Source organism: Polypterus senegalus, chromosome 5, assembly GCF_016835505.1.
Source record: "Polypterus senegalus isolate Bchr_013 chromosome 5, ASM1683550v1, whole genome shotgun sequence".
In the NCBI taxonomy this organism is placed as follows: domain Eukaryota; kingdom Metazoa; phylum Chordata; class Cladistia; order Polypteriformes; family Polypteridae; genus Polypterus; species Polypterus senegalus.
Genome location: NC_053158.1, coordinates 69365612 through 69379258, shown reverse-complemented (window position 1 = coordinate 69379258; position 13647 = coordinate 69365612). Strand labels below are relative to the sequence as shown.

General features: G+C 37.9%; 1 protein-coding gene across 2 annotated transcripts in view; it reads left to right on the top strand.

Annotated features, from left to right (window-relative positions):
- LOC120530345 (vesicle-associated membrane protein-associated protein A-like) overlaps positions 1 to 13447 on the top strand; it is a 67367-nt gene extending 53920 nt beyond the window's left edge. For both annotated transcript variants that reach the window (XM_039754766.1, XM_039754765.1), the window contains exons 4-6: positions 987 to 1067; positions 4055 to 4234; positions 12635 to 13447. In XM_039754766.1, the coding sequence (XP_039610700.1) occupies positions 987 to 1067; positions 4055 to 4234; positions 12635 to 12796 (423 nt within the window). In that variant the 3' untranslated portion in view covers positions 12797 to 13447. The remainder of the gene's footprint in view (positions 1 to 986; positions 1068 to 4054; positions 4235 to 12634) is intronic.
- Positions 13448 to 13647: the final 200 nt, after the last annotated feature.

The following is a 13647-nucleotide window of genomic DNA, read 5'->3' as shown; positions in this document are numbered from 1 at the left end:
ATAGAAAGGCTAGATTGGACTTTACTAAAGAACATCTAAAAAAGCCAGCACAGTTCTGTAAAAACATTCTTTGGACAGATGAAACCAAGATCAACCTCTACCAGAATGATGGCAAGAAAAAAGTATGGAGAAGGCGTGGAACAGCTCATTATCCAAAGCATACCACATCATCTGTAAAAACCCGATGGAGGCAGTGTGATGGCTTGGGCGTGCATGGCTGCCAGTGGCTCTGGGACACTAGTGTTTATTGATGATGTGACACAGGACAGAAGCAGCCAAATGAATTCTGTGGTGTTCAGAGACATACTGTCTGCTCAAATCCAGCTAAATGCAGTCAAATTGATTGGGCGGCGTTTCATGATACGGATGAACAATCACTCAAAACATACAGCCAAAGCAACCCAGGAGTTTATTAAAGCAAAGAAGTGGAAAATTCTTGAATGGCCAAGTCATTCACCTGATCTTAACCCAACTCGGCATGCATTTCACTTGTTGAAGACTAAACTTCGATCAGAAAGGCCCACAAACAAACAGCAACTGAAAGCTGCTGCAGTAAAGGCCTGGCAGAGCATTAAAAAGGAGGAAACCCAGCATCTGGTGATGTCCATGAGTTCAAGACTTCAGGCTGTCATTGCCAGCAAAGGGTTTTCTACCAAGTATTTTATTTCCCGTTATTTAATTTGTCCAATTACTTTTGAGCCCCTGAAATAAAGGTATTTTTGTTAAAAAAAAATACTTTAGTTCCGTCACATTTTTATGCAACCTTTTTGTTCAACCAACTGAATTAAAGCTGAAAGTCTGCACTTCAACTGCATCTAAGTTGTTTCATATAAAATTCCTAATGGTAATGTACAGAACCAAAATTAGAAAAAAGTTGTCTCTCAAATATTTATGGACCTAACTGTATAAGATCATTCTAAGTTTTTGGTATCTATCTATCTGCAATTTTTAAATTGTATTCTGTGCATGTGTTTCATGTCCTCTAGTGGAAAGATGCAAAATCTGATGACTTAATGGATTCCAAACTAAGATGCATTTTTGAGCTACCTTCTGAAAATGAGAAAGTGGTGAGTAATGTATTACCGTTTCAGCCATTTACTAAAGCTTTCATTGTTTTTTAAATAAGCTTCTGGGCTGTCACATGAATTGTTATTCTCAGTAATTGCAAGGTAGAGGAACAAACCTTTATTTTCTCAGTGGAACTCAAACTGTATCTTGATTTTGTTAAGTAATCAGTTTGTGACATTTTACAAAACAAACAGATATTTAAAACTGAGGAACAACATTGCATTAGAAGATAGGTAAGTGAATTTGTAAAGTACTAGAATTTCAGGATAAATCATAGGCTGTCCTACATAAACTGCTCAAAAAATTTAAAGGAACACTTTGAAAACACATCAGATCTCAATGGGAAAAAGAAATCCTCCTGGATATCTATACTGATATAGACTGGGTAATGTGTTAGGAACGAAAGGATGCCACATCGTTTGATGGAAATGAAAATGATCAACCTACAGAGCCCTGAATTCAAAGACGCCCCAAAAATCAGAATGAAAAAATTATGTGGCAGGCTAGTCTATTTTGCCAAAATTTAATTGCAGCAACTCAAAATTGTACGCAGCACTTTGTATGGCCCCTGTGTTCTTGTATACATGCCTGACAACATCGGTGCATGCTTCTAATGAGATGACAGATGGTGTTGTGGGGGATCTCCTCCCAGATCTGGACCAGGGCATCACTGAGCTCCTGGACAGTCTGAGGTGCAACCTGGTGGCATTGGATGGACCAAAACATAATGTCCCAGAGGTGTTCTATTGGATTTAGGTCAGGAAAGTGTGGTGGCCAGTCAATGGTATCAATTCCTTCATCCTCCAGGAACTGCCTGCATACTCTCACCACATGAGGCCAGGAATTGTCGTGCACCAGGAGCCACTGTACCAGCATAGGGTTTGACAATGGGTCCAAGGATTTCATCCTGATACCTAATGGCAGCCAAGGTGCCTTTGTCAAGCCTGTAGCGGTCTGTGTGACCCTCCATGGATATGCCTCCCCAGACAATCATTAACCCACCACCAAACTGCTCATGCTGAATGATGTTACAGGCAGCATAATGTTCTCCATGGCTTCTCCAGACCCTTTCACTTCTGTCACGTGCTCAGGGTGAACCTGCTCTCATCTGTAAAAACCACAGGGCACCAGTGGTGCATCTGCCAATTCTGGTATTCTATGGCGAATTCCAATCGAGCTGCATGCTGCTGGGCAGTGAGCTCAGGGCCCATTAGAGGACATGGGGCCCTTGGGTCACCCTCATGAAGTCTTTCTGGTTGTTTGGTCAGAGACATTCACACCAGTGGCCTGCTGGAGGTCATTTTGTAGGGCTCTGGCAGTGCTCATCCTGTTCCTCCTTGCCCAAAGGAGCAGATACTGGTCCTGCTGATGGGTTATGGAACTTCTATGGCCCTCTCCAGCTCTCCTAGAGTAACTGCTTGTCTCCTAGAATCTCCTCCATGCCCTTGAGACTGTGCAGGGAGACACAGCAAACCTTCTGGCAATGACACGTATTGATGTGCCATCCTGGAGAAGTTGGACTACCTGTGCAACCTCTGTAGGGTCCAGGTATCGCCTCATGCTACCAGTAGTGACACTGACTGTAGCCAAATGCAAAACTAGTGAAGAAACAGTCAGAAAAGATGAGGAGGGAAAAATGTCAGTGGCCTCCACCTGTTAAACCATTCCTGTTTTGGGGGTCATCTCATTGTTGCCCCTCTAGTGCATCTGTTGTTAATTTAATTAACACCACAGCAGCTGAAACTGATTAACAACCCCCTCTGCTACTTAACTGGCCAGATTAATATCCCATAAGTTTCATTGACTTTATGCTGTACTCTGATTAAAAAGTGTTACTTTAATTCTTTTGAGCAGTATATATAGTAAAAGCCTGCTGTCAGCAGTGTAAAATAGTCAATGTAAGTTGAAATTAACAACTAAAATCACTATACATTTAGATTTAAAAATAATTCAAATTAATAGTATTTATATTAAAGAAAACATTGTTTTGAAATAAGAGGTTATCTGGAAATGTTAGACCTGCTAATTTTAAAGCTTCTTCTGAAGAAAGAAAAATATTCCATATGAAGTGCTAATGTGTATTATGTATATATACTGTAGTTTTATTTTTGAGTTGTGGTTTGCACAGTTAATTATCCATGATTATTATTACTATTACTAAATGTTGTCTGAAAGCTTTAACATGTACTGTAACCTATGTATAGGTATATCACCAGGACTTTAAAGTCAGTTCACACTTCCATTTTGAAACCAGTTCATACAACTTAAGTATAAATGTTTTTTGTCATGTTTAAAAAAAACAGCCAGTGAAAACTGCAGCTTTCAAATGGTAACATTTTCAAAGCACTGCTCTTCACAAACCAAAATCTCTGTTTGCACAAATTGACATAACTGATGGGGGAAAAAAATGTTGCCGGTTTACGGTTATAGCACAAATGTAATACATGTGACCTTAATATCTATTTCACAACTGTAAATCCAACAGCAAATAGTGAGTTTGCTCACTAAAATAAATAAGCCCAAAATGTGTTGTGAAGAGGCGTACTGTAAGAAGCAAAAGCCTGTCTGTTTTACCAGTGATGATACAAGGAAACCATTCAAAACCTAGACAGAAAAGATCCTGGAAGTGATATGAAAAAGATCTATAAAATTATCCAGTACTACACAGTGTGTGTGAAATAATGTGATGCCAGAGTTAGTGTAAAGTAAACAAGCAACCACTGTTTTACATCCGAGTGTCAGTTTTTGCATTTAAGCAAGTTGTGTTTTTATTTCATTCAAGTTATATTTAAATGTAAAATATTCCTATATTGTTGTATTGCCCTTTAGCTGATATTCTACTGCTATGCCAGAGTTATTGTCCAATTTTGTGTGATGCCAGAATAAACATGCGCATATACAGAGGCCATCTCAACTTTTATACAGAAGATATTGTTCTTATGTAATTGCATAAGTTGTTAATTTGCATTGTGTGTGTTTCTAATAGAATGATATTGAACCTAGTAAAGCAACACCAGTACTCAACTCCTCTAAACAAGATGGCCCTTCTATGCCAAAACCAACCAGTATGTCACTGGATGACACTGAGATGAGGAAACTTATGGAGGAGTGCAAGCGGCTCCAGTCAGAAGTAGTTAAATTGTCAGATGAAAACCGACAACTGAAGGTAACCTGAAATTATTTTTTCAAACCTTTGTCTTCGGGAGTACAGTGTATACTTTAGTTTTTTTTTATTCCATACTTTGGGTATGGAAGCAAACCTTTATCTGACATGAAATAGTGAATGGCTGTATCAGTGTGTATCAGTAAAAGAAAAGATGTATATGTTACTATCTTCAAGAGAAAAGCATCTCAGTTATGTGATAAACTGTTGTGTGTATGTTAATTATGCAACTTATAATTGGAGAATCACACAAAAACAGGAGTCAAAATTCTTGTATGTTTGTATACTTGGCCAATAAATCTGATTCTGTATAGGCTAATGAAGACTACACAGCTGAAATGTTAAAAATAGAAGGATTGGAGTGTTATTTTTCTGAGAGTGATCATTTTTCTGTGTACATAAATAGCTGGTAAAATTGCCTTCACTACCTACTTAAAGCACAATGAGCTCTTTCCTACTGCTTTGTGATCTTGTGATTTTAAAATTAACTTTGCTATAAATGGCACAAAGTTCTTTGCTATTATTCAAGTGATGTCATAACCCTTTGATTTTATGCATTCATAACAAAATTTGTATTTTACTGTAGAATTTTTGGATAACAGCAATATTGCAGTATCATTTCATTTACATGTATACACTTAGTAGGCACTTTTTAAAGGTACTTACAAGTAAGGAAAGCAATCGAGTAACTTTAAGCTAGGGGACTGTCTGTTCAGCAAGTTTAGTAGGACAGGTAACAAAATGTTGTTTGCCACAAGTAAAAAAAGATACAACCATAGATTACAATCAATAAAGCAATTAAAGTTAGTCTAACAACAAATTAAACAACCATATAAAATATCACAGAGTAAAGGTTTAATTCCATCAATTACACAGATATTCACAGAAGCGATGGGTGCTCAAATGTGCCCCCTCGGGTCTCATTGTATTCAAGAAGCAAGAAGGAGTATAGCACTTCACTTGTGTCTTCATATACTAAGGTGCTGAGTCATTGAATACTTTGTAGGCAAGCATCAGGGATTTGAAGTTAATGCATGCTGCTACAGAGAGCCAATGTAGTAACCTGAAGAGAAATGTGTTAAATACAAGACTCACTGCCACATTCTGCAGAGGCTTGATAGCACGTGCGGGTTCTCTTGCCTGAAGCGATTTGCAGAAGTCCAGACGCAAGAAGACTAAAGCCTGAACCAGAAGTTGTACTGTATACTCCGTCAGATAAGGTCTGATCTTGCAGATGTTGTACAGAATGAACCTGCATGAACGAGAAACCATTGAAATTTGGTCAGAAAAAGATAGCTGCTCATCAGTCACCATCTTAAGATTGAATATTTACCTGATTTGGCAGGTGTTTGCGACAAGGCCTAGGTAAAAAAAAAATCTTCTGATTAATATTTTTTCATTTAAATAATTCGGTATCAGTGCTTAAGTCTCAAGATTGATCTTGTGAATCTCTATCCTGCTCAACTACTATATGCAGATTTTTGCTTATCTTCGTTTTTTTGCCGTCCAATCCAGTAGATGGCACGAATGCACCTGTTAAGGCTTTCTATGGGAAAAGCGCTTTACTATTGCGCATAAAATGGTGTGTCCTCTTTAAATGAAATGGAATGTTAGATAGACCCTTAAATCAGATGTGTATACTGTAGGTAGCTTTTTGATCCAAGCTTTGGTTTAATTCGCATCATGCCCAAAAAATAACAGAATGTATAGCATTTGTATTTGTAAAGACAAGAAACCCTACAATTTGCCACACAGGGGAAACCAAGCAGGCGATTATTATAATTTTCAGAGCAGCCTGCGATACAAAAGTGAGCATATGTTCCAAACAGCCGACTTGAAGTAGCTCCATAATAGTGACATTTTCAGACACAATGGTTCTTTTTCTTTTATGTTGCGTTCATTCATTGCCTCTGTCAACAAGCATCAGGTCTAGATCCTTGTTTTAAAATGCTACCTTTTTGTCTAAGGATTGTCAGGGTGCATTTTCGTGTCTGATTAATGTGATTGCTACAATTTAGCAACTGAAGATATGTGTAACTTGTAGAATTATAAAAGGACACAAGTCTTCCCACTGAATTTTTAATTTCTACTAATTCAGGGTTATTTTAAATGTACAATAGGGGTATAAATTTGGCTAACAATTTAGTTGAAGGGTGTCTACATGGAGATTCATAACATACAAGTAAGTTATTAAATAACATTTACAAAGCACTATTTGATTATTTTATAATAAAAGTTTATTTCCAAGATGATATAGATGTTTTATAAAGAAGATGTCATTACATTGTATTAAAACAAGGGGCCCCCATAATGTGTGGTCTCTGATGTGGCAATCATATGTTAAATTATGATGAATTTGAATGAGTTCAGTGCTGTGAAAACTTTTGTTTTGTTTTTTTTCTCTCTTAAAGAGCAAAGGTTATTTTATTCCACATCTTCCAAATACTGGTAAACTATTCATTACTAATCAATTATTTCTTCTTAAATGTCATTCCATGCTTAGGCATATGTTATGAAGTGACTATGTGGACACCCATCAAATAAAGCGTCACTGAAATTTGTCACATTATATTAATGTTCTCTATGACTGATTAAGTAATTTCTGAAAAAGCCACCACTTCAGATATATCAATGCATGCTTATTCAGTCAAGATAAAATCTGTATTGATTTGGTACATTGTGAATCAGAATCAAATCGATTTGGGACATCAGCGCTAGGGAATCCATTCACTAGATATTTTTCATTCCCGGGAATGAAACTGCTGTAATTCCCAGGAAACCGGGAACGGCCAAGCTCGCATATATAGCGTGTAAAAATCGATCAAGAAATAACCGAGTTATAGTTGAAAATAATTAAGTGGCACGGTTTTTTGGCCCACGGTGTAGTGTTTTTTGCAGATTAATTTAGTCAACCAGCAGCAGTCGTCAGTCTCCCGCCTCCCACTAAGACTGAGCACAGTGGACTGGGAAGAGTCTGCACTCGTCAGCTCACGAATGCCAAGAGAGGGCAGACTTCATTGACGTCTGTCAGACAACAGCTTTGAACAGCAACTTGAAATTGCAATGCGTCTGTTGCATCTTCATTATCTGTGCCAAGAAATTTGCCATCACAGAATGATGACAAGAAACTGGATGCATCAGTAAAAGCTGAAATGGCGGTGTTTCAGAGCAACGGCAAGCGCGGGAGTTGTTTAGAACAAGTGTATCAGTATCTGATCAGGTAGATCGTGTTGCATTCAAAAAAGTTTTTTTTTTTTTTTTAAAACGTTAGTCTATCATATATCCTCCCTATGGCATTTGCCAGTCTGAGATCTCTTTCCTTCTAACACAGTGGTCATCCCACCTGCACCTATACAATCAGATTGTGATTCAGACTATGAATACCATGAATGTAATTACACCGATCTATATGCTGTCAAATAAACGAACTTCGCCTCTGACGCTGACCTGCAGTGAGTGTGTACGCCTGATGAGCCCAGAATTAGGGCGAAACATGTGTCGCGTACTCTTTGCATTATATGACAGTAAAACTATGCTATCTATCTATCTATCTATCTATCTATCTATCTATCTATATCTATATATAATATAATATAATATTATATTATATTATATTATATTATATTTTTATATATATATATATATATATATAAATGGCTGTCCACCAATGTTTACCATCCAACCTGACAGAACTGGAGAGGATCTGCAAGGAGGAATGGCAGAGGATCCCCAAATCCAGGTGTGAAAAACTTGTTGCATCTTTCCCAAAAAGACTCATAGCTGTATTAGCTCAAAAGGGTGCTTCTACTAAATACTGAACAAAGGGTCTGAATACTTAGGACCATGTCATATTTCAGTTTTTCTTTTTTAAAAAATCTGCAACAATTTCAAAAATTCTTTTTTTGTCTGTCAATATTGAGTGCTGTGTGTACATTGAGGGAAAAAATTAATTTAAATGATTTTAGCAAATGGCTGCAATATAACAGAGTGAAATATTGAAGGGGGTCTGAATACTTTCCGTACCCACTGTGTGTGTGTGTGTGTGTTTGTGTGTGTGTGTATATATACATTATTTAATGTAGGTAGATCATTTTAAAAGTAGCTGTCAACATATTGCAGTATTTTTATTAAAAATAATTGCCGGTCGTTCTAAAACCGTTTACATGTGAGATGCCCGTGCACTGTGGAATGACATGCGGGATTCCCGAATTCCTGGGAATGGATTCCCTAATCAGCGCTGATACCCAGCCCCATTAGCTGCAGTGAGGCATGCTGTACAGAGATGGGGAGTTGAACAGACTGGCTGGCTGGGGTCACAAGAAGCTCGGGTTTTTGCTAGTTTGAGCTGTTGATGGTCGTCCTTCATCCAGATTGCGATATCAGTAAGATATGCAGAAACAATAACTGATACTGTATTGTCCTCCAAAGGGAATGACAGGTACAGTTGTGTGTCATCCACATAGCACTAATAAGAGAAACCATGGGATTGAATGATGGAGCCCAGATAGCTGGTGTACAGAGAGAAAAGTAGAGGACCCAGCACCAATACATGGGGGTATACCTGTGCATGTCTGCTGTGCCTTTTAACAGCTCTCCTCACCAGGGCACACTGTAGAATCTGTCTGAGATGTAGGACTCAAACCATCTGAGAGCAGTTCCAATAATGCCTAGGCCAGAAAAGGTGGCAAGAAGGATCTCATGGTTGACTGTGTCAAAGGCAGAGGAGAAATCCAGCAGGATAAGGATCAATGTTATGTTTGTAGCTGTAGCAAGTCATAACTGGTTGTCTAACATTAGCAGAGCCTTCTCAGTCGAGTGGTTCCTATTGAAGCTGGACTGGTGAGTATCGAGTAGTCCACTCTTAGCATTAGTGGTGTCAAAAGAAAAAGATGCAAGAAGGGATTGATACTTAGCCAGGTCTACCTAAGCCTTTGACTTCCTCCATTTCCTTTCGGCTGTCTTGCGCTCAGTCCATTGACTGAGTAGTGCTTTGGAAAGCCAGGGACAGGAGGGTCTTTCACGTGCAGGCTTCTCCCTAAACAGACGTCTAGGATGCCAGAAGTTACTTGCAAGTTACTCACATTGCACATTACATGTAGTAAAACTTGCCAGCATATGTAAAGGGTAGGTACACCAGTATAGGTAGTGTAGAAAAATGTTTTTGCTTTTACTGTTATCTTAGCAAAACATTTTGTGCCTCATATATGTGGAAGTTTTTATTTAAAAAAAAAAAAAAGGTAATTTAAAAACTCCAATTTATATGAATTATTTCATTCTCTTTGCAAGCCCATTTTACTAAAACAATAAAAGACATGAGACATAGATTGAAGACTACCTGTACACTTTTCTGGAACCATCTCAAGTATTGTGTGTTTTGTGTGAACTCTTATCAAATGTAGGATATAACAAAGTTGTCCCGAAAAGTTAAATTGCAAATCTAGCTGAATTTTTTGAATGATGAATACAGGAATCTCTGAATGCTGTATCTGAAAGGAGCTGATATGATCTTAAACTAGCAGCTAAAAAATGTAAAGTGATCTACTAAAACATTTTATATAAATATGGATAAATAAAACAAGATTATTCATAGAAAGAAGAGCTGGACATGACCCTCTTGCATCATTTAAACTAAGAAGTATAGATTCTTAACACCATCCTTGTATGCTGCCTCATGCATCATGCCTCTACACAAGTAAAATGTTAAAAATGTTTTACTTAATGGGTCAACTTTTTGCTTACTAATCCAGTCAACTATACTTAATCATCTTCCAGCCGTTATGGGCAGTATAATATAACATTGTTCGGCATTTGAGCCTGATACATACTGCATCCTTTATTCCCTGTGTGCATGCTACTATAGCTGCCTAGGGCAGTCTGTGCAATGAGCAAGGTAAAAAGGACTCAGATTTTCCCAAAATTTGAAATCAAATTTTTATTGCAAAGAAAGAAGTAAACATGAAAACAATTACAGTGGAACCTCGGTTCACGAACGTCCCGGTTCACGTACAACTCGGTTCACGACCAAAAAGACCGCCAAACTTTTGCCTCGGTTCACAACCACACACTCGGTATACGAACAAGCCAGGTTCCCTTGCCTGCCTGCAAGCTGAGCTGAAAGAGAGAGAGAGAAAGGGCGAGCGAGCACTTGCCTGCTGGGAAGGGGGAGGAGGAGATTGCTGCACGTGTTTGCCTGCCTATCTGTAGGCTGTAGTGCAAGCGAAAACATCCCCCTCCCCCCACAGACAGCCTGAGAGAGAAAGAGAGCGGCCATGCTTTTTCATTTAAGCAAAGCCGCTCCTTGATCATTGTTTTCAATAAGACGTGCACTCTCTTTGTGCTCTACAGTATTTTGTGTGCTTTTGCAGTTAACTATGGCTTCTAAGCAAGTGGAGAGTTGTCAGAAGAAAGTTTTGAAGAAAATTGAAATCGAAGTAAAGAAAGAAATTACAAAAGGTGGAAAAAATGTTTACCAGTTTACTCATTTACCAATCGGAGAACCCTCATGCTTTCAAGCAGCATAATGTAAACAAAGCCAGACTGCCAGTAATGTGGAGGGTCACAAGAACGTTCTTTTTGGAATGGCTGCATGAGGCTTTCACTCCCACCAGCTAAACAGCTAAAAGCACCAGAAACCCAAGAAATCACAAGAGAGAAAACACCTGAAGGAAAACACTTCATGCCAGAACTCGTTTCATGCAAGGTTAGTTTTCTTGGTGGTTTTTGTATTACGGATTTTTCAAAAGTTAATTTTTTAGTTCATAATGCGATTTGTTGCAATGTTATTTTTCTCTTTTTCAAATGTTCGCTTTTTCCTTGTGCTTAAAACTCATGAAAGGTTTACAGATGGAGTTTTTCATAGCGCGATTAGGTGCGATGTTACATTTCTCTTTTTCAAATGTTCGCTTTTTTCCTTGTGCTTAAAACTCATTAAAAATTGTTTACATGGAGGACTTCATCGTGTGATTTGTTGCAATGTTACTTTTTTGGTTGCTTGCGAGTTGGTTTTTAAATGAAGTTCGGATTTGTGCGATGTTTTTTTCTGCTGTGCTTAAAACTCATTTGAACAACATTGTTTACAGCGATCAGGCTTTAGGTTTAATAGCGCGATCTCCTGCAATCTGACTTGTTTGCTTGTGAGTTGTTTTTTGCAAGCGCTTCGGAATTCTTCCTTTTTTTCTGCTGTGCTTAAAACTCATTTTAAAAAAAAATGCTGCGCGAGCACGTGCTACAGAGAGATTAGAGAGCACTAGCAAAGCGCAGAGAGAGCACGGGCAGCTGACAGGGAAGGGATGGGGGGAGGATAGGTGTGTGTGTGTGTGTGTGTGTGTGTGTGTGCGCGCGCTCGCGCTACACAGAGAGAGAGCGTGATCCAGCCTGTTCCTGTAGCTGAGGGAGGGAGGGAGGGGCTTTGGTGGTGTGTGTGCTACAGAGAGAGAGTGTAGCTGATCAGGGAGCCTGGGTGTTTTGTGTCAGTGTTATTCAATGTTTTTACATTAGTTTACTATTACACTGTGGATTCTATGGTGTAATTAACTATATTTGTGCTTAATCTTTACATATTTTTACATATTTACATACAGTTTGTACGGTCTGGAACGGATTAATTGTATTTACATACAATCCTATGGGGAAAACTGCTTCGGTTCACGACCAACTCGGTTTACGACCAAAGTTCTGGAACGAATTATGGTCGTGAACCGAGGTTCCACTGTATATGACAAAAATGGTAAAAGAATAATGTTAGTTTGGATTTGAAAATGTCAAATTGTCCAAAATGAATACTAATATACGTCTTTCTGATGCTTAGATATAGTATTCATGCACTTTCATACATTTATATCCAGTTTTTATATGATGCAGCCTTGGTTTTATGAACTATTCAGAAGGCATGGGTTATAGCCTTATGGACAAGGTATCAGACTACAGTAACTTAAGTTATTTTTCCTTAGGAATATTTTAATTTGAAAAAATTGATTCCAAAATGATGTTTTGATACAGTTACGGCAAACAATCAAGCTATCCCAATATATAACTGATTTGTTTAACGTTGCCAAGGTGTGCTATATGTAGAATAATTAATGCACAAATCGTGCATTTATGTGCTTGGTAAACAGTGACAATTGAGTATTTTTTATTTGTATTCGTTTAAAACTGTCATTTACTGTTCTGCAGTTTTTAATAAACTAAACTTATTATTGTATTTGTTGATCAGTTTGCTTTTTGTTACTGCCTGAAAACGGATTAAGATTTCAAAGTTGTCATCTTCAATCATGCTAAGGAGAGTTCTTTTTAGAAGACTTGGTGATCATTGACGTGGCAATATATCAAAATCCAGGTAATAAAAAAATGATAAAATACATAAGGATATGAAAATTGATGATAATGTTTTTTTCCTTTTTTTAGGATGAAGGCTTGAGAATGAGGAAGGTAACCCGACAGGACAACATGGTACCAAATACAGGAGGATTGATGGGTAGAGACAACAGCAGTAACTCACTCCCTTCTCTCCTTGTTGTAATTGCGGCCATTTTCATTGGATTCTTCCTAGGGAAGTTCATTTTGTAGAGGAAAAAGCATGCAACTGTGGTCATTGGGCCTGGGATTTTTTTCTTTATTCCTCTTTGATCTGCCATATCATTGGTAGTATGGCCCACAGTGACATGTTTGTGTACAGCATCATCAACAGGCCTTGCCTTTAACGATCTCACACGGTTAGTTAACACAGAAAAAGATAAAGGTATTCTTTTTTCAGTTCTGGGTAGGGGAAAATCTAAAAGATGTATATTGTCAAACATCAGTTACCAGAATGTCAAGGTTATACAAAGACCTTGGTGAAAGTCGTAAATAAAGAATCGTCCTCTCTTTCTGTGGTTTTAATAAGAGTTGATTGAAATGTTAAGTGTCTTGTAAATGTTATTTTAATCCTTTTAAAAACAAATTTTGCTACCTGTTGCTGGATTTGCCTCTTGATATTCAATTTGTTAGTCCACTTTGTAATCTTTCTCTGGGAATGTCAAGAGGTATGCCGGGGAAAATGGTGCCTCCTTCATTGTAAATTGCTCACCTTATTCCTTTCTACTCCTGTCAATGCAGACTTTTTTTTCTTTCTTGCCACTGGTTATATATCCTTTGTGAGGCAATTGTTGACTGAATAAAAGCTATTCATTCTTACAATCCTGTCCCATGGTATTTAACATTAAAGAAGTTAAACAAAAATATTCTGCTTGGTAGAGTTTTTATTGTCCTTTTTGAATTCTGAACCTGTGCTGCATACATTTGAAAAAGTTTGCAAATTCTAGCTAGGCTTAGAGTTATTGTTGATTTGGAACTATAAAATGGAATGTTATCTGAGCCTTAGTTACACAGGTATGGCCTGCTGGCTAGAGGCAGGATTTTCATGTATTGTTTCAACAGTA